At 37.3% G+C, this 21,004-nt stretch overlaps 1 protein-coding gene across 1 annotated transcript in view; it reads right to left on the minus strand.

Moving 5' to 3' along the window:
* ASIC5 (acid sensing ion channel subunit family member 5) overlaps positions 1–20,627 on the minus strand; it is a 29,121-nt gene extending 8,494 nt beyond the window's left edge. Inside the window, 12 exon segments of the mRNA XM_047092291.1 lie at positions 977–1,145; positions 3,580–3,636; positions 6,134–6,281; positions 7,218–7,367; positions 9,917–10,042; positions 11,521–11,586; positions 11,588–11,722; positions 11,724–11,760; positions 17,315–17,355; positions 17,357–17,553; positions 17,556–17,621; positions 20,588–20,627. Coding sequence (XP_046948247.1) covers positions 977–1,145; positions 3,580–3,636; positions 6,134–6,281; positions 7,218–7,367; positions 9,917–10,042; positions 11,521–11,586; positions 11,588–11,722; positions 11,724–11,760; positions 17,315–17,355; positions 17,357–17,553; positions 17,556–17,621; positions 20,588–20,627 — 1,232 coding nt within the window.
* Between the last annotated feature and the right edge of the window lie 377 nt (positions 20,628–21,004).

Raw genomic sequence — 21,004 nt, forward strand, 5'->3', positions numbered from 1 at the left:
ACCCGGCTGTGCAAAAGTAAATCAGCTTTTAATTAGTTAATATATTTTAATTATATTAAATGAAATTGCAAACACCAGTGTATTATGTTGCTGTTTCAGGTGCTCAACTTAAAAATATAAACACGAAACAAAGAGAAATGTTAAGGCTGCTCCTTGATTTTAAAAGAGTTCTCCATGAAGTTTGACTTGCAATTTCTAATGGTGTAGCAGAAAGAGACCTAATTTAATCCTCAGTTAATGAAACTTGGAAGTATATATCTTTATGGAAAAATACAAGGAATCTGTGGTCATAAGTCTTGGGCATAAGTTCTTTCTGTGCCACTGACTACCTTTATAGGACATTTACATGAGATACAGTGTGCTTCAGTTTCCTTACCTGTAAAATGAGAAAAATAATTTGTGTTCCATCAACCTTACAGTTATTAAAACAAACTATGTGATATGCAGGTAAGGAGTTTTCACACTTTAATTTTTTTAATGTTTATTTATTTTTGAGACAGAGTGAGCAGGGAAGGGGCAGAAAGAGCAGGAGACACAGAATCTAAAGCAGGCTCCAGGCTCTGAGCTGTCAGCACGGAGGCTGATGCAGGGCTTGAACTCACAAATCGTGAGATCATGACCTGAGTTGAAGTCAGACACCCAGCTGACCGAGCCACCCAGGTGTCCTGGAGGTTTTCATACTTTAAAGCATCAACTAATATTAGTCAGTACTATTATTTTCTCCAGTTGGGTCAACAAGGGTGAGATCATGAGCAAATTACTCAAGCAGGCCTCATTTTAGTTTTCACACAATTAAAGGATTCAAGGGCATGACCTTATGTACTTTTAAAATTCTAGGTTTTCTTTGTTAATTGAGTGACATAAGTCTTTGCCTCCTTTGATTGATCAGAATTTTGTTTTCTCGGCCTTTAAGAGTTTTGAGTAAACAAAATATTCGTGCTGATTTCAAGGAATTTACAAGACTAAAAAAGATTACCTGATATATTCCTGACTTTGATTTAACTTCTTGGAAAGATATTTCAAAGCTTTTTGACTTGGAAAAATAGAATAAGAAATAGTAGCAGGGTATTCTGTTTCTTCACAAGGAACAGGGCAGCTAGAATTATGTTTTCCCATTGTACATGATTCCTTAACTTTAATGTAGTCTGAAATGAAAATCAGGACAGGATATTGAGAAAAGGGGATAATTTCACAGTTGGGAGGAAAGAGCTTTTTAAAATTTTATCATTTGATTTTCAATGCTAAAAACGTGGTTAACAATTTCTATCATCACTGTCTTAACAAATGGTGTTTATATTTTATATTTTAACATAAATACAGCGAAGGAGACAGAATATGAAACATAGGAATTATTATCTTTTAAATTCATTGAGTCACTGGCTTCTGACCTTTGTGAGAAATGAGAAGTTTTTTCTAGAAATTCTTTGGGTTTATCTCCATAAAATAGTACGCATTTGGACAGGAGAAAGATGGAAAGTTGTTTGTGTGACCTTATATCACTTTGAGAGGAACTTTGAAATATAATCCTGAAAGCCAATGACTCAGGTTTAAAGCAAACTTATCCTGCGGTTTATCTCAAGTTCTAACAGCGTAAAATACACGGCTGGGTGTTCAGATTATCTTGTAGCTGTGGACCTAGTGACTTCTGACTCAACCACCGAGGTTCTCTGTCCTCTGTCTTGTCTTGACTTCTGTAGAGCAATCAGGCTATCGATGCAAATGTATCCTTGAAAAATCCCCTGCAGGAGGTGGTATTTGTCTCCAGCTTTCCTTTGGACCACATCCTGGTACCCAATCTCTCTGCTCCTCACTCTGGGTAAATATTCCTTTCTTGTTCTTCCCTATAGTTTTGCTACTGAAACTCTTTGTTCTTGTGAATGCTTTGTTTACCAAGACTCCCTGATTAATGGCAAACTTTGGGTTTCTTCTCCGGAATCTAAGTATGATACTTCTTCAGGGCATGACTTTTGCTTGCTTTCTCTAGTTCTTGATTCTGGTAATAAACACCATCCTTTCCTTCAACTCACACAAACACATCCACTCACACACACATGCTGTCATAAGCACACATTTTTCTGTGTAACCCATTATCACTCCACACTCCCTGAAGGACTGCATGCATGATTTATTTCCCCAAACTTTCTCTCCAGCCTCCATCAGGGATAGGAAATCATAAGAAATTTGACAACGTAACTCCTAACTCCACTGGTCAATAATCTGACTTCTGCATATTCAGCTTGAAAGATATTAAAAAAATACATCAGGTTCCTTCTACCCGTATCCATTCCATGAAATATTTTACAACAATGGAAAAGAAACTTCTCATTCTATTCCTGGTGTCCTGGAGATATTTCCACAATGGGACAATGGGATAGAACAGCAAGTTTTATAGACTATTATTCTATTTTAATTTTAAAAAGCAATGATTTACCATCACAAATACAAACCTCTTTATGTGGAAAAAATAAAAGTAGAATATACTAGAGTATTAACATTGGTTCAGAGTTAAGATAAATAATATGAAAGTAAAAAAAAAATATTGCTTAAAAAGAAGTTGTACCCAGTAAAGGTGGCGTGTATGGTATTGGTCTCATTTGCATAAAAATTTATATAAGCATTTACGTATAATGCGGTGTATAACAAAATGAATAAATGAGAGGATGGTCACCTAAATAATGATAATAATTCTCAGAGTGATGCAACTTGTACTGATCTCCGCAAGACGTTTCTCTGTTCTGTAATGTTGGAACTAGTCACAACAAGCATGCTTTATTTATTTAATAAGAAAAAAAAAAGCAAGGCTATTTTGATTATACAAAACTATAAAATTTAAAAAACACAAAATTTGGAAATAAAAATCACGCAGTGCCTGGGTGGCTTCCTCAGTCAAGCATCTGTCTCTTGATCTCAATTCAGGTCAGGATCTCACAATTCATGAGATAGAGCCCCACGTTGGGCTCTGCACTGACAGCACAGAGCCTGCTTGGGATTCTCTGTCTCTCTCCTTACCTCTCCCCTGCTCATACTCCCTCTGTCTCTCAAAATAAATACACTTTTTTTTAAAAGAAAACAAATAAGAATCAAAGCTTTCTGCTGTGACTTTGTCACTGAATATCTGTTTTTCATAAGAATTTTTTAATGTCTATTTATTCTTGAGAAAGAGAGAGCGAGAGAGCATGCAAGTGGAGGGAGGGCAGAGAGAGGGAGACAGAGAATCTGAAGCAGGCTCCAGGCCCTGAGCTGTCAGCACAGAGCCTGACATGGGGATTGAACCCACACACCGTGAGATCATGACCTGAGCTTAAGTCTGACACTTAACCCACTGAGCCACCCAGGTGCCCAGGTCAATGAATATCTTTAATTCAGGTGCATCTTGAATTCAGAGGGTTTTCTTTTGTTTTACTGTCTATGTCTATATAAGCTACTGTTCCTAATTTTAAAAACATTGAAAAAGTTCCTCTTTACAGTCTCTATTCTGTTTCATCTCAGGACTAGCCATACTATGGTTTAATGTCTTGTATCACTCTGAGCAATTGTCATATAAATCGTGAGAATAAAGAAATAAATTAAACCACTTACCATGTGTAGGTGAAACACAGTTGTAAAACTTTTGTAGGTAACACTCTATCCCATTTCCTTAAAAATAATAAATCTAAACATAAAGACTTTACATTTCATGAAATAAGTGACCTAATGACAAAAATATATTTTATCCATCCATCTTGTTGTTTGCAAAACAGCGAGAACAACAACAAACTATGAAACCATGCTAATACTTAAGGTACATATACACTGGAAGGAAAAATAGAAATGTTTTTGTTAATTTCCATGTTTCTTTTCCTCCATCTATATCAGGCAAAATCATTTAAGTGGAGATAATGTCTTAAAACATAGCTTTGAAATTTAAAATTATTCTCACACTTATCATCTCATTTGTCCCTACACTAATCCTGTGATGTGGGAATCATCATTATTATAAATAAGAAACTAAGGTTCAGAAAGTGGTTTGTCCAAGCAGTCGCAGGGGAGCTGGGCTTGGCTCATTTTGCTCACCTTCTGTCCTGTTCCTTCTATCCATTGATTGATTGCTTGATTTTTTTTTATGGTATTGGAAGATGCATAGCATACAGTATACTTTCTTTAAAAAAAAAAAAGTTTTTATCTAAGTTCCAGTTAGTTAACCTGCAATGTAATATTAGTTTCCGGTGTACAATTTAATGACTGACCACTTCCATATTTACATATGATTTAAACTTACCTATGATTACAATACTTACATGTGATTTAAACATACATATACACACTGGCACACCTGGCATGTTGCCTTTCCAGCGGTAGTATGGGGCGGGTAAGGACCAATATTGTTAATCATTGGCTGTGGACCTTGCGAGAAATTGTAAAATCAATATGTAGCAGAGCTGGGATTAATTCCAGGCTGATTCTAAATCTTTAGTCATTGCACCTTAACATAGCTAATTGTCTACTGCCGTAACCCCATGCGGTCTCTGGGGTTAGCCTCAATGTTTAGTCAAGGATCTTGAAAATGACCAAAAGGGATTGTCCACTTATAATTTGCAGATACATTTGGCTAACTATGAGGAAGTGCTCTTGGTAAAGGAAATGAAAGGAATACAAAAATATAATCTACTTTCAGCATTAAATTGATAAAGAAGCCTGTCTTTCCCAAAGTATGCTGGGCTTCTTCAAATGCTGTTTTTCTCATTGCAAAGAGCAATGACGTTTTGGAAACAATCCATATCTGAAAAACTGATTTTGGGGATTGGCTCTGCAAGTTGTTAGTAGAGGTACTTTCGCTGCTTCATTTAATGTCTCTATGTTTTTAACGTCCTCATCTATGTTCTCACATAGATGGATATGTGAGGATCAAACCAAATCAGATACCATTTTGGAAGCACGTGGGATATGCAAAAGTTTGCACAAATGCCATGCTTTGTATTTTATATTTCACTTTGTCTAGCTCCTAGTTACATATTTGTAATTAAATTACAAAATTACATATTTGTAATCCAGTTTCTGACTTGTAAGAAGTAACACATTTTTAAATTATAAACATTATGGTTCATCCATCAGTTCAGATATTTTTTTTTTCCAGAAACTTTGGAAAGATAATTAGGAATGATGGATCAGATCCAGCATTAGCAGTTTTACAGAATGGCAGTTTTTGAGGGGCCAGAGGCCAATGATCAGAATGCTTGAAAGAAGGAAGTGATGATTCTCAAAATTCCTAAGAAGTTTGCCAAGTGGAAACCATTGTTAATAAGAGCAGAGTTAGCATTAGTATGTCCAGTGTGTGTGTGTGCGTGTGTGTATGTGTGCTCACGCGCGCTTGAAATGGGCCATAGCAGCAAATTTAAAGGGCCAAACTGGTATTGCCTTTAATGCACTCTACACTTCTTTATAAATTTGCCGGAGAAGGGGGATGAGGCAAATCTGAATAAAAATAACCAGTGTTTATATAGAGTGTATTCTGTGCCAGGTGGGTTTCAAGCTACTTACATGCTCCTTTCATCCTTATGACAATCCCATGAGCTAGGATACTATTATTATTCTTCCCAGCTTATAGGAGGTACAGAGAGGTTTAGTTGAAGGTCACATAGAGGAGAAATTGTGTAGCTGAAATGAACAGCCTGGGTCAGAGTCTAGCTCTTATCCACCCTGCCCTACTGCATCCTTCGGGGCTTGCTTCCAATATCCATGACTTTGGAAATGTTCCAAATTCTATGCAAAGGGAGCCTCGGTTGTTTTTCTAACCACAAAGAAAAGAATTCCCCAATGATGAAATATTTGGGGTTGATTAAGATTTATATAGATGATCTAATTTTGCTTTCAAACTGAGAAAACTGTGATGATTGGTTTTAGATATTTAAGAGCACCAGACTTACATGCTCAAAAGAAGAATTGGGGCCTCGTTCAATTTTCTTTTCTTTTCCAGAAATCTCCACTATGACTCCGGGATTTAAAATCTGTCAGTGGAGGTTGTATTTCTTAAATGGATGACTTTCTGGCATAGAATTTCATAAGAATGGAAAACAATTTTCTGATACGTTCATTTCCTGTGACTCAAATTAAGTAGGAAAAATTAAATAAGGGAAATTTGTCATTCTTTATTTACCAGGAAGCAGAAAAGGTAAACATCCACATTGCTCTTGTATGTGCTGAGCCATGCATTCCTTCAAGCAACCAGAAGTGCTGTAGGCACTAAAATTCTGCAGCTTGACGTTAGGGTTGCATTCTCCCCAGGGGTATTCTTGATGGACTGTCTTGAGATAAAATAAATACCTGGCTCAGGAAGTTTATCTGAGTCAATCCATACATCTCCATTCCAAGAAGAGAAGCTAATATACATTTTTACTTTTTTTCTCAGATCTCTTTGATTCTTTTTTTTTTTAAATTGACTACATTTGCCTATTTTGCCTGCTCTATTAACATGAAAATCCCTGAAGGTAGATATAACAGGGGTCCTTTCACACATATCCCAAATGCTCTGTACCTGTAGTGAATTAATAAAATCAGACAGACTGCTCTAAAAATTAACTCATATAAGAAAAATAGTATCATTTATGGAAATAATGTTAGCATATTAATCAGTCCACCCACAAAATAGGAACCAAAATCATACACACTCAAAAAAAATCCTTTATTGAGTACTTATTTTATGCCAGGCAGTGGGTAAGTGCTTTCTTTATGTCATTTCACGTAAACCTCATAATAACCATGAAAACACAATATTATCTTTATCAGAGAAAGGAGATGGAATTTCAGGAAGTTAATTAAGGAAATTGCAGAGCAAGAGGCTGGCCAATGGAAATCAGCCTGACATGTCTGACTGCAAAATTTCTCCTCTTCCCACTTATTTTTCTTCTTTCCAGAACATCTCATTGAGAAAACGCACAGTTCAGCAACTTAGGAGTCTCTTCATATTTACTGATCCTTTCCATCTCTAATGGAATTTAAAATTACGTTGATTTTACCAGGTTTCCCAGCTTTCACTTATGTTGTACATGTGAATTCATTGTTTTTGCTAAATAGTTACCTCCTAGTAATGGGAAAGAATCCGAAATGAAACTATGGAATTTCCAGAGGTCTTCTGAGAGCATGGCAGAAAAAGGTTTCTAGTGGAAGTATTATTTATATGTATATACATTTATTACCTTACCTGATTCCCTCAGACTCTACACCTTGTGAATATTATTTACCTTGACTTGGCGGATTGTTACCTGTGCATGCATTCCCACAGGTGACGACAAGCCTAAACCATCAATCTGGGGCACCTTCTGTGGTGAATGGGTAACAAAGATGATTCCAGCATAAACAAAACCAAGGGTTTGTTCATAAGTGAATTCCTCCTGAAACAAACAACAATTTCCCCAAGTTACAAATTGATATCAATTCTACTAAAGTTTAAGAATTAGTTATACTATCTCATGATAGCATTTGACTTACTTAAAATCAAACATTTCATATCACTGTTCAATTTTTATATAAAAACTGAAAATTAAACACCTCTAAGACATACTTTTCATGGTTGAATCACATGTCAAGGTGTCAAGAGTTTCCATAGATTACTTTTCACCTTAGATGAATGCCACAGTACGTATCGTGACTGTTAATCATCTGATTTCCTGGAGGCCCTCTCTTCACCTTGTTGCCTTTTAGTTGCTTCTTCCTTGGCTGTTCTCTTCGCTTCATTGGTTTTAGAAAATCATTTGGCTCCTTTCGTCTCTTTGCAATTAAAATCTCTGGCCTTCTTTAAAATTAAAATTCATTTCCTCCTAAAAGTGAAGACTTACACTATTTCTTTAACATCATGCTCTTCTATAAATCCTATGCCAGATGAAAAAAACGAAGAAACTTCTGGTGATTTTGTTATTAAAGATCTTCCTTGACGTACAATGAGATTACATCCTGATAAAGCCATTGTAAGGTGAAAATACCATAAATCAAAAATGTGTTTAATACTCCTAACTTACTGAGCATCATAGTTTAGCCTCGCCTACCTTAAACATGCTTAGAGCACTCACTTTAGTCCACAGCTGGGCAAAATAATCTAACTCAAAGCTCTTTTTAATAATAAAATGTTGAGTATCTCATGTAGTTGACAGAATATGGAACTGAACATGAGAAACAGAATGGTTGTGTGGGTGCAGAATGGTTGTAAGCATATCAGTTATTTATGCTGGTGATTGCGTAGCTGTCTGGGAGCTACTGCCACCCAGCATCACGAGACACTGTCACACCACATATCATTCGCCCAAGAACAGGTCCAAATTCAAACTTCAAAGTGTGACTTTGACTGAATGTGTATCACTTTGCACCATTGTAAAGCTGAAAAATTACAAGTGGAGACATTGTGAAGTCAGAGACTGTAGTTGTAATTTCAGGTTATAAGGCAGACCTTATTTCCTGTGAATAGGTCGATTGTATATGTAATTACATTTAATGAACGTGCTTAATATTCCATTTGTAACTCAGGACCCTATTTCTCCTGGGTCTGTTAGGACTCTAAGAAATACTCGGTTGGCTAGTCTGGATAAGTATTTAAGAGCCATTCATTTATGGAATATTGCATTGCATCTGCAGGCTTCAATTGCATCCTAAAAATATTTGGGAAATTCTAGCTTGTATAATCCACAATGTAATATTGGAACTGACCATATGGCCAGTATTGAAATCACCTAGAAATATTTTTTTTAATTTTTTTATTGTTTATTATTTTTGAAAGAGAGAGACAGAGAGCAAGCAGGGAAGGGGCAGAGAGAGAGGGAGACACAAAATCAGAAGCAGGCTCCAGGCTCTGAGCTGTCAGCACAGAGCCCAACATGGGGCTCAAACTCACAGACCGCGAGATCATGACCTGAGCGGTAGTCAGCCGCCCAACAGACTAAACCACCCACGCTCCCCTGAAATCACCTGGAAATATTAATCAAATATATGTACAAGCAAATACAGTATATGATCAAATATATATACATGCATTATACTGTGCAGTACTGTGTTGAGCAAAAAGTATCTTGAATGAGATACAAGAGGAAGTTATGAAATATACCTTAAGAAAAATTCTTTGAAAGTAGCCAATGGCCCCATTCACTTGGATTGGAAGATAGGATAATTCAATGGGATTTGGGGAAACTAGATGTATTTCTCAACTTTGCCATTAATTGTGTGATTTCGGATACTTATCAGCATTTCAGAATCCTCATTTATAAAACCACTATAATGAAGTAGATTATCTCTAAATGTGTAATACTAGAAACAGCTGTGTAAGATAAAACTTAAGAATTAACCTTGGGTGGGAGCTACACCAGGTACGCTTGAAGCTGACGTCTGTTGAATTTCTTAGGTGTCTGGACATCTGCCTCTCAAGCTTAAACACTTAGACTTCTTGGATCAATTACCAATTTACAGAAGCTAGGCTTAGGCAAAATCAATTTATACAAAATTCTTTCCATAGCAAGTATTTTTAAAATAATCCTTCAGACTATAGGTTCCATGGTTTGTTAAATACGTGGGCATGGCTTCTTTCCAAAACATATTGCCTTCTTTACATAAAAATCTTTCTAAAAATATTCTTAAAATACATAAAGTCATCTTAAATTAACTACACACATTGTGATTTAGAAACCTCTGGTTTCCTTATTTTGTGGCATAAACGTTTCTGGAGTCACAAAACTGACAGTCAGTAGTATAGCTAAAAATGTCCAGGTTAGCCTCTAAATTATGAATTTATAATATTAGAGGTCAATATTTGCACACATGGGACTCCAGTCTACATAATCAAAAATGGAAATAATATACAATTCATGGGCACAATATGACGGGGCAAAATGTTTTGATCAAGTCTTTTGATCATTCTTTTTTGTCTTGAGCCCTGGCTAGGTTTAGGAAAATTCAGTACCTGATTCAAATTGAAGAGCAAGCTTAATCCTCTTCCAGAGACACTCACTTTGTTCCTTGCTCGGATATTTTCGCCATAATTAAAAGTAAAACAATTTCCATATTCAGTGAAGACATGTGCAAAGTCCTCCAATATGAAAATGAACCAAATAGGGGCGCCTGGGTGGCTCAGTCGGTTAAGTGTCCGACTGCGGCTCAGGTCATGATATCACGATCCGTGAGTTCGAAAGTCATGATATCACGATCCGTGAGTTCGAGCCCCGCGTCAGGCTCTGTGCTGACAGCTCAGAGCTTGGGGCCCGTTTCAAATTCTGTGTCTCCCTCTCTTTCTGCCCCTCCCCTGTTCATGCTCTGTCTCTCTGTCTCAAAAATAAATAAACGTTAAAAAAAAAAAAAAAAAAAAAGAAAATGAACCAAAGAAAATACAATCAGCTGGGTAGTTTGGTCACTTTTGAAGTTTAAATTGCTCAAACTTTTTTTTTTTTTTTTAAATCAGATGTCTAAATGAGAATGCATAAAGATCAGAAAGAATAGATAATGTGGTGGCTCTGGTTTGTGCTCAATAATAGTTTTTATTTTTTTGTATGTGATTATCTAGGTGGGACATTTTAATATGTAAATAAGCAAGAAGAACTAATCAGTCTTCCATGGAATTATTAAGAGGATACTGGAGTATTAATCTATGATAATGAGAGGCTAGAGTTGCCAGGAGTCATCATGGCTCTGGGAGGGAGAACTCACACGGGATAAAGCCAACGTGAGTCATGAGACAGAAAGAGAGGACCTAACACATGTTTACTATAAAATTTCTTGGTGACAAGTTTAAATATGTTGGTTAGTAAATAACAAGCAACAGAGAAGAACTTCTTCTCTAAATTAAGAGTACAGCAGGGCATTATCTCTGTCAGATGTCTGTCAGGCATTTTTTTTTTTTTTCCTGTTTTCTGTGTGCTAAAGAAGGCTACCAAAAGGATACAGAATTGTGTCCCCAAATCATGAATTTGTGAAATTAACTTGGAATCACCTGACAACACATGCTACAGAATTGCTGATACAAGAAACAGGATGTCAAATTGCCTTTGCTAGTAGTTTTCAGGTATATCTGAAACTTTATCTTAAGTGTAGATTAATCCTATAAAGGATAAAAACAGGATGTTATGAGTGATCAGAGAAATATACATAATTTTCACAGTCAAATGCTGGTGCCTACTCATTTTCTATAGCCCCCAAGCCAAAAAAACTAAATGTTGGCTCCTTAATGATAATAAAAATGCTACCTTGGAATAAGTTACTGAAGAATGGGAAAAATTAAAATATCCCCTGGGGTGACAATTGTTTTTGTTTTGGAAAGATTATCCTTCAATAAAGGTAATCGAAGATTTCTGTTTTCTACCTTTTCTTATCTAAACTACTTAAGAAAAGAAATACGTCTCGTGTGTATTCCACACCCCTGATGTCGTAATGCTCAACTAACTAAGCAATCTTTGAGCAAGTTTCAATTGATTCCCCACGAAAGTAAACTTTATCTCAGTGTGAAGCAGTACTGTGCTATAGTTTTATTATATTGATAATAAATTGATATTGGAAGAAATATCAAACCATTACCTGTGGGCCACATGGCTTTCCAAAAAAGTCACATTCCAACAAAGTGCTATTGTTGAGATAAAGACCATTTTTTTTTTACAAACTCTGTAATGCTGAAGTTTTGATAACTTGCAAAAAAATCAATAGCATCTTTAAAGCCAGTATAATTGGACCTGATTTCCTGAAGATAGAGGACGTTGGATACAATATTCCATAAGAGAAAAAATAATACTAAATTTGGCTGCAGCATCTGTTTGGAACCTATTAGTAGAAATAAAGGCAATATTTAGAAGAGCAAAAACTTTCTATTATCTAGAAGACACATTATCTAGGGGCCAAACATCTGGCCCCTATCAACTTCTCAGGCATATCTGCTACGCTCTCCTTCATTCATAACACATTCAAGAAAAATTGAATCCCTAAGAAGTCTTTGTCACATCCTGCAATTTACCTTGTACTTGTACATACAGTTTCATTTACCTAGAATACTTCCCAGACATTGATCTGGATACGTCCTAACGGATCTTCGAGACGCAACATGAAGAGAATAGGAACGCGAGGTCACTAGAATATAGACTTAGGGGCCAGATTTCCTGAGTTCAAATCCCAGCTTTGTCATTGTTGTGGCTTTGTACCATGCCCATGTGGTTATGTTGGAACTATTTTCCAACATCTTCTTCCTTGGATTTATCTGGTTACAATCTGAGGTCATCGTAGGGTCGGAGCTTTGGTCTGGTGCACACATTGTTGTAGATCTCCTGACTCAACTTGTTGGTGTGGGACAGCAGCCAGGAGCTCCCTGGCCTCCTTAAGCTTCTTCAGATCTTGGGTCAAGAAAGAGTACAACCTGGAGAAGGTGCCAGCTTATCCCGTAGGTCTCCTACACTACCAAGATCAGGGCTTGTGAAAAAGAAAGACACGCATTTCTAGTCTGTGTTTCCTTCACTTCAGATCTATTTTCCTTTCTGACTGCTGATGTTGCTGACTTCAAGCCCAGCACCAGAAACAGAGGCAAGAGACTTACAAAGACTGCTTAACCAGCCCCTACGTGTAGTGGACTTAATCCCCAGAATAAATCCCTTATTCTGTGTCACTCACAGGGCTTCTTTTTCTCTGATTGAGCCCTGATTGTTACAGCCACTTAATGGGATGACTTAGCCAATTTCTTCCTCTCACTGTGACTCAGTTTCTTCACTTGTAAAATTGGTGTATGTTAAAAAAAAAACAAAAAACAAACCTGTCTCAAAACGCCATTTTGATGATTAAGTTATTTTTCCTAAAAAATTTAGAAGAGTGCCTAGAATACAGTGAGAGGTAGGTAAATATGCATTAAATAAATGAATGCCTCATTTATGGTCAAAGTGCTTTCCTGGCAACTAAAGCAGAAGTTAGCTATTCGCCCTAACTACAATAAGGATTTTGTAACTCCCTTATTCTGCTGAGCAACTTCGACCCTGCCTTATGTATGGTTGTTTAAATTCTCTATATTCTTTTCAAAATGTGATCGGTATTTCATACTTTGGATATTATAAATCTTGAAACTGAACAAACATGCTCCATTCAAAGTTACTGCGAGAAAGCATAGAATAAAATGTGTATCCACCCTTGGTAAGTAAGTACACAGAGCTATGTGGTGCATGGTTTGTGTGTATGTAACCACACTCTTGGACTTCCTTTATGTCCCAGATTTTATATTATATTTTATCTTCACTTTCAATTATATTTTATATCCTTTTGCTTTCTCATATAAGCCACGTGAAACCCTTTCTCGGTCAGGGTAGAACACACACAAAACCAAACACAGAAAATAGAAAACAAACCCAAGCCAATATACATCCTTTCAGAGATGAGAAACTGCTTTAATGGCCAGGTCCTAAGATAGTGTCTTACTTACCCAGCTTTGACCCTTGCAGGGCCTGTCTTAAATCCACCAGCCCAGGTTCTAGAATCCTATACATAACCTCCTATGACTTCCTCTTCTCTTAAAAACACAGCTAACTCATGGTGGTATTCTACTAAGTGTATTAGAGCCAACAACCTTGCTTTTCTTGGTCAAAAGTGTTTGTAGTGATCTTTGAGGAGTTAGCCATCTACATTTGCAGAGGATTTGGGGGAGAGTCATGGTGTTAGCCCTAACTGAGGGATGGGCCTTCCACTTCCTTCAGCCTTCTGTCTCTCTGAATGATGACAGCATACCAGGGATCAGCTCCAAAGCCCTGCGATTTTGGGTCAAGAATCATTACTACTTCATATAATGTTCACCGGATTCTTTTCAAAAGGATTGTGCAGAGAAATGAAGGAATTACCACACGTGTAGGAGGTATGAATACAATAGATAAAATGAGCACAAGGGAAGGCGTTTTAAAATAATCTTTTAAAATGTTTTGTATTACATAATAATAGTTGAGACCATGAGGGTGATTTAAGCAGATGAACTAAACTTAGTGAATAAAGTCTAACAATATTTGGAACAAAGGAAGTAAAAAAAACCTGTGAGACATATTGTTCAGCATAAAACCGAAGGGCCTTGCTGAGTTTATTTTCAACTTTAATTCAAATTTTAAAACCTTCCTGTGTCTAATCTTTCAGAAACCTTGCTTAGTTTGAGTGTGCTTACTCTTTTATTTAACATACACTGGTAAGAGGCTAGCAAAAGAAAACATAATAAAAATACACTGATTTGTTTAAACAAGTTAATAAGTGATAGCCAGTCAACGAATCTGTCCTTCTTGTGTGGATTAATGCCCTCTCACTACACATCCCCAGGTTATGTAACCCAAATGTATATGCTTCATCTGATGTCCAAGTTGATGCCTGACTCAGCCCTTCACTGAATCCCACCAAAACGGATTTAAGTCCACCATGCATTAACAAGAAATGAGTCTTTTCCAGATCGTTTTATGGAGAGGAAAAAGGGGGAAGAATGTCTGCTGGTTGGATCTCCTAGGAGCCAATTTTAATATCTTATCAGATCTCTCACTAAAATAAAATCTTTGACACGTGTTCATTTTATATTTGTATAAGAGTCATGCTTTCATCTTTTATTTAAAATCCCTTAACATGTCTTTGTTTTTTAAGCATTTATTTATTTTTGAGAGGCAGAGAGAAAGCATGAGTGAGGGAGGGGCAGAAAGAGAGGGAGGCACAGAATCCGAAGCAGGCTCCAGGCTCCGAGCTGTCAACACAGAGCCCGACGCGGGGCTCAAACTCACAAACCGCAAGATCATGACCTGAGCCAAAGTCGGTCACTTAACCAACTGAGCCACCCAGGCACTCCATATTATATTCTAATTATTGTAATAGATACAATGATTTTCTCTTTTTTGCTACTAATTTTTAAAAAATTTTATGTGGTAGGAACCCTTAATATGAGATCTATTCTCTTAACAAATTCGAGTATACAATATTGTGTTGTTGATTATAGGTACAATGTGGCACAGCAGATCTCTAAAATTTATTTATCTTGTATAACTGAAACTTTATGCATATATTTTTTAATGTTTTTATTTATATTTGAGACAGAGAGAGACAGAGCATGAGCATGGGAGGGGCAGAGAGAGAGGGAGACACAGAATCTGAAGCAGGGTCCAGGCTCCGAGCTGTCAGCACAGAGCCCAATGCAGGACTCCAACTCACGGACTGTGAGATCATGGCCTGAGCTGAAGTCGGACGCTTAACCTACTGAGCCACCCAGGGGCCCCTGAAGCTTTGTGCATATTGATTGCTAACTCCCCAATTCCACTTCCTGTCCCCTCAGTCCTTAGCAGCCACCATTCCACTCTTTGATTCAATGAATTGGACTATTTGAGAGACATCGTATAAGTGGATTCATGTAGTACTTGCCTTTCTGCGACCGGCTTATTTCGTTTAGTATAGTGTCCTCAAGGTTTATATTATAAGGTTTCATATTGCAGAATCTCCTTCTTTTTTAAGGCTGGATAATATTTCAGTGTATGCACATATCACATTTTCTTTATCCATTTTTCTATCAATGGGCATGTAGATTGTTTCAGATCTTAGGTATTATGAATACTGTTGCAATCAGTATGGGAGTGTCAGTATCTCTTTGAGATCTGTTTTAAATTCTTTTGGATACATACTTAGAAGAGAAACTGCCAGGTCATATGGTAAATCTATTTTTAATTTTTTGAGAAGCCTCTACACTGTTTTCCTAGCCAATGTTCCCTTATGCATTCCCACCAACAGTGTACAAAGATTCCAATCTATTCAGATCCTCACCAACACTAGCTGTCTTTGTTTTTTTGTTTGTTTTCATTTTTTGATAATAGACATCCTGACAGGTGTGAGGTGTATCTAATTGTGTTTATTTGCATTTCTCTGATGGTTAATGATGTTGACCATTTTTTTTCCATATAACTATTCTCCATTCGTATGTCTTCCTTGAAGAAATGTCTACTCAAATCCTTAGTACATTTTTTAACTGGGTTATTAAGTTTTGTGGGGTTTTTTTTGGGGGGGGAGTTGTTTATATTTTGGAGATTTACCTCTCAATGGTTACTTTTTTAAAAAAAATAATTTTTTACCAGTTATGGTTATTTCTCTGAAGAGAGGATCTGTGAAATTCCTCACACTGCCATTGTCAAAATAGTATATACATTTTATTTTAAGAACAGATATCTTCAATCAGCCTTTGCTTATGTTAGAACACAGACCATTTAACATAGTACGAGGCCATAGTATTAAAAATCTCTGGGGGTTGGGGTTGATTTGCTTTTACTCTTTGGGACCTTGATGCACACCTTGACACATATCTAACAGTCACACAAGTGTGCTATAATATCTAATATATATTGAACACCTGTCCAAGGAAAACCCCAGGAATGAGACAAAATGGTGTATGTGTCACCTCATCTGATGCAACAGGAAATGGGTAGACAACGCCATATCATTTTACACATACAGAAGTTGAAGCTAAGATTAAGTGACTTGTCCATGATCAAGTAGTGGATCAGTGGGGGGTCTTAAGGAAATCGCCCTCCCCATCTCTAGGGTAAATCCAGCATGTGCTCTTCCAGGCCATCCATTGGCAATTACAGGGCTTTTCTGGAAGGCGTCATGGGGCACAGCCACCCTCCTACAGGAGACCTGATACAGTCATTGAATTGCAGTTTTCTGGAGGGAGTTGTAGCTAAGGACTCAAGAACAGCAGAGTATTAAGCCAAGTGTAAAGCTCTTCTGAGCTTCGGGCCCCGTGTGATGGCACAGGTCACACATCCATGATGCTGGCCCTGCCTTGGTTACCTTAAAGGTCTCGTTATGTATACATCAGAACATTTCCTGTCTCCATACTACTTTCGCACAGTGGCTCCCTCTTCAGGTTCTTCTTCACCTCCATCTAGGAACTGCCTGGGCATCCTTGATACTCAGACTTCCATGACACTCCAGACCGAGACTGTCCCCTGTCCCCCGTGCTTTCAGAGCCCCTGCACATACCTTTATGGTACTGCACAATTATCATACACACTGCATGGTGACTGTTTATGTTTCTCTTTTTCTTCCTAATCAACAAACTTTTTAAGTGCAAGGATCCAGCCTTTTATCTAACCACAGGATTTGGTGTGATGCCTAGTAAATAATTGTGGAAAGAAAGAAGAAAGGAAAGAAAGAAAAATTAAAGAAGAAATCAAATAAGCTCCTTTGCCTTCCTAAATTTGGGTTTTTAGGTATAATTTAAGAACTTCAAAGGTTTTATATACATTAAATATCACATAGTAAAACCCAACTTACGTTATACAAGCAAGGTTACCCTAGCAAAGTGATAGAGACCTATCACTACTAAAAGAGTAATTGTTACCTGTTTAAATGACAAAACGTCACAGCCGGGAACTCTATCTTTTTCCACATACTGAACCTCGATGGACATCGTGGTGGACCATGTGAAGTAGCTGACCAAGCAACTGTAGACCTGCCACACCACGAGTGACACTGAGCCCGGGACCACCACCAACCAGATGAGCTTGCGAATTTTGCTCTGGCTGCGAACAAGGTTGTGTACTCCGTGGAAAGAAGTGGACATGGCAAAGTCATGGTCGACTTCTTCCGGTCATTGGCAGATGGCAGCGGTTTCTTTGAGAGGCATAGCTTTATCTTTTCCAAGAGTCCTTAAGTTGAGCAAAATAATGAAACAAACACAAGTAATGAGTTAGAAAACCTTAATGCAATCTGTGAGAAACACAACCCAAAGAAAAGTTGGAACAGGTTACCCTTTTCACCTTTTTCAAAATCCATCTTGAGTTACATGGTTTCTTTAGAAACTAAGTAGACATGTTGATTCCATGGGTCGAATTGAACGGGATGCTTACAACTCATAATCTTTAAAAGAATTAGCTCTCAGTTTTGTTTTTTTTCTAATTTTTTTTTTCAACGTTTATTTATTTTTGGGATAGAGAGAGACAGAGCATGAATGGGGGAGGGGCAGAGAGAGAGGGAGACACAGAATCGGAAACAGGCTCCAGGCTCTGAGCCATCAGCCCAGAGCCTGACGCGGGGCTCGAACTCACGGACCGCGAGATCGTGACCTGGCTGAAGTCGGACGCTTAACCGACTGCGCCACCCAGGCGCCCCAACTCTCAGTTTTGAAATACAATTCCCCCCTCCCCCCCCCCCCCATGAAACACAAAGTCTCTTAGATGTCTTGAGCAAAATCAGGCTGATTCTTCTGAGAGTTATAAGTGGGGTTAAAAAGCAATCTTTAATCTTTGACTTTTAATTGATCTTCAATTAATCATAGTCCTACAGTAACGCGTGTGTGGCTGAATGTAACCTCTGCAGCATCACAGGCGTCGAAACACAACTATTTTACTTTAGTTGGTTAATCTAATCAGAATGTTTAAAATCGTGTTATCAGTTAAGCAATCTATTTTCAACCTCTTCAGAAAGTGAGTTTTTTCAATACTGTCAGTAATAAATCAACTCATGTTTATTTATATTGATTGATAAGGGCTGGTGAATGTGGCCCTAAATTTTTCCTGGCAATACATAACATATTCTGAATCTTATGTTGGAAACAAAAAAAATTTGTTTTTATTTTTCTGTAGAAGACATTCAGAATTTCTTCGCTGAAGGAAGTCTGAAATACAGCTCAGAGGATGAGATGGCCTTTGACATGGAAATAGCATTCGCCTGGTCAGGCCTGGCCTCTTATAACCTGTGCTACTGTTCAGAAACTGTGCCAAGTTTCTTAATCTTTCTAGTAAGCGGTTCCTCTTCCATCAGATGGGAGAATAGTATTTGCCTCATGAGTTTGTTGTATTAAATAAGACAATACCTGGGGATAAATTGGCACATCACCTGAACCATGCATGAAAAGTACTCAATTAGTATTACCTATTTTTATTATTCTGCTAATTTAGTAGTGATGTGGCAAATAGCGAAATATTCGGGGATTTTTAAACATTGTCTAAAATTCTCATTTAAGAAATGAGTTCTTAATGGCCTCACAAATGCTTATAATTAAGTGAATTGACTTATATTTTTTGCTTCAATTCAAGAAGTATCGTTTGTTTCAACTGGTCAGCATTTGTTTCTAAAAGGTTTCAAGTGTGGCTTACCATTAAATCATTACTTAATACATCATAGGTCCCAATCAATTAGCTGAGCTTACATCATGATATATAAAAGGCACTTATAAACATTTTCTAAGGGACTCCATTTCATTTGTAAAGTCTTAGGACACAATTACAAATTATATTATGATTATTTTACAGACTAGACACTAAGCAGGAAATTATGTATTAATCTGAGTAGCCTAACTTTAGACAAAAATTTTACAATTGTCCCACGTATCATTGCTTTTAATATTGAGTTAGGCAATGTATATATAAAGTAACTGGCCCAGTCCCAGGGCAAAATTAGAAATACAAGAAAAACTATTGTGGGGCACCTGGGTGGCTCAGTTGGTTCAGCGTCCAACGTCAGCTCAGGTCATGATCTCACAGTTCGTGGGTTCAAGCCCCACCTCGGGCTGTGTGCTGACAGCTCAGAGCCTGGAGCCTGCTTCGGATTCTGTGTTTCCCTCTCTCTCTGCTCCTCCCCCACTCGTTTTCTCTGTCTCTGTCTCTCTCACAAAAATAAACATGAAACAAAAAAATTCTTTCTCTTTCTCCATCTGCACACCTCTCCCCACTTGTGATCTCTCTCTCTGCATCTGTCTCTAAAAAAAAAAAAAAAAAAAAAAAAGCTATTGTTATTTTTATTTCCTAGCAAAATAAATTAACAATGCTCTTTTGTGTGTATTACTTAGCCATCAGTTTACAAACACAAAGAATGAACTCTTACTGAACGACAACTCAGTCTCTGGGCATCTGGCACCCTTCCTACTCCAGGGCCCAAAGCTGTTAGAAGGGGAAGAGTGATCTAGTAATTAGTAACTGGCCAACCAAAGTATTGCCAGTTGCAAGCATACCCTGAAAAATCAAAGTTTTCAGGTGTATCTGTCAACTTGTTTAATATAGACCCATTCCTTGACAATTACTGCGGTTTTACTGGAATATTCTTAGTCATTTGCGAAGACTTTAAAAGAGTTTTGGAAATAATTATTATTGCTCATGAATAGTGAAGAAACAAGGTGAGATATTCCTATGAGGAAGGTTAAAATTGGTTTAATAAATGACACACCAGCCTGAAAGACAAAGCAAACGTCTTACTTTCCTGACTGAAGTAAACCCTACAGAACTACGGCAAGTGGCCCTTGCATTGAATACTGATCTTTAGAGAAGCATTTTAAGGAACATCAAACAAGTTTTACTGTATTTAAAAACAAAACAAAACAAAACAAAACAAAACAAAACAAAACACTTAGAGGCGCATGATACATGGAAACAACAACAAAAACCCAAACAAGATAAAACCAAAAAATAGATCCTAGCATACAGTGATATTTCACAACTATTTTTGTTTGACTCCTTCATAGAAATTACTTCATTCCTACATAACAGAAACTCCATTACTTATATCCAAGTCATATCGGAAATCAAATTTCCCAAATGAAAAACATAATCTCCCTTTCCCTTGGCTAATTTCTAGCCTGTGGGAATGAAAATGGTAACTGGAGGAGTTCACTCCTTACCTTTCTCAGCATAGGCTTTTGGTTTCTCAATCTGCCTCATTCTCAATTTCAGCCTGTGGCGTCCTTGAGGTATATCCAATTTTCATTCATAACCGTGTTCATTTTGTGGCCTTTATATAAAATGCACCAATTGAGGTTGTAAAACGTGGGGGGCAGTATAAATGTTTGTGTTGCTATGTTTTGCCTCATAAAACACATAATCTGCAAACCCAAAATGCTGGCAGAACCAGCTATGAGTATTTATGGACTGACGAGAGGCCATCAGAGAGGGAAACAAAATACATAATTGGGAAATCTTTTTCTCTGAATGAAAGAGACAATCCCTACAGATATCTTTGGGTTTAGAATCACCCCTGACCCGCCTCGTTGACACTTGGGCGGTGTACCTGGAAGAGAATCTCTTTAGCTTTCGTTTCT

This window comes from Lynx rufus, unplaced genomic scaffold (assembly GCF_022079265.1).
Source record: "Lynx rufus isolate CCGP_SWC_20201006 ecotype Redwood Valley unplaced genomic scaffold, mLynRuf1.p SCAF_3, whole genome shotgun sequence".
NCBI classification, from domain to species: Eukaryota; Metazoa; Chordata; class Mammalia; order Carnivora; family Felidae; genus Lynx; species Lynx rufus.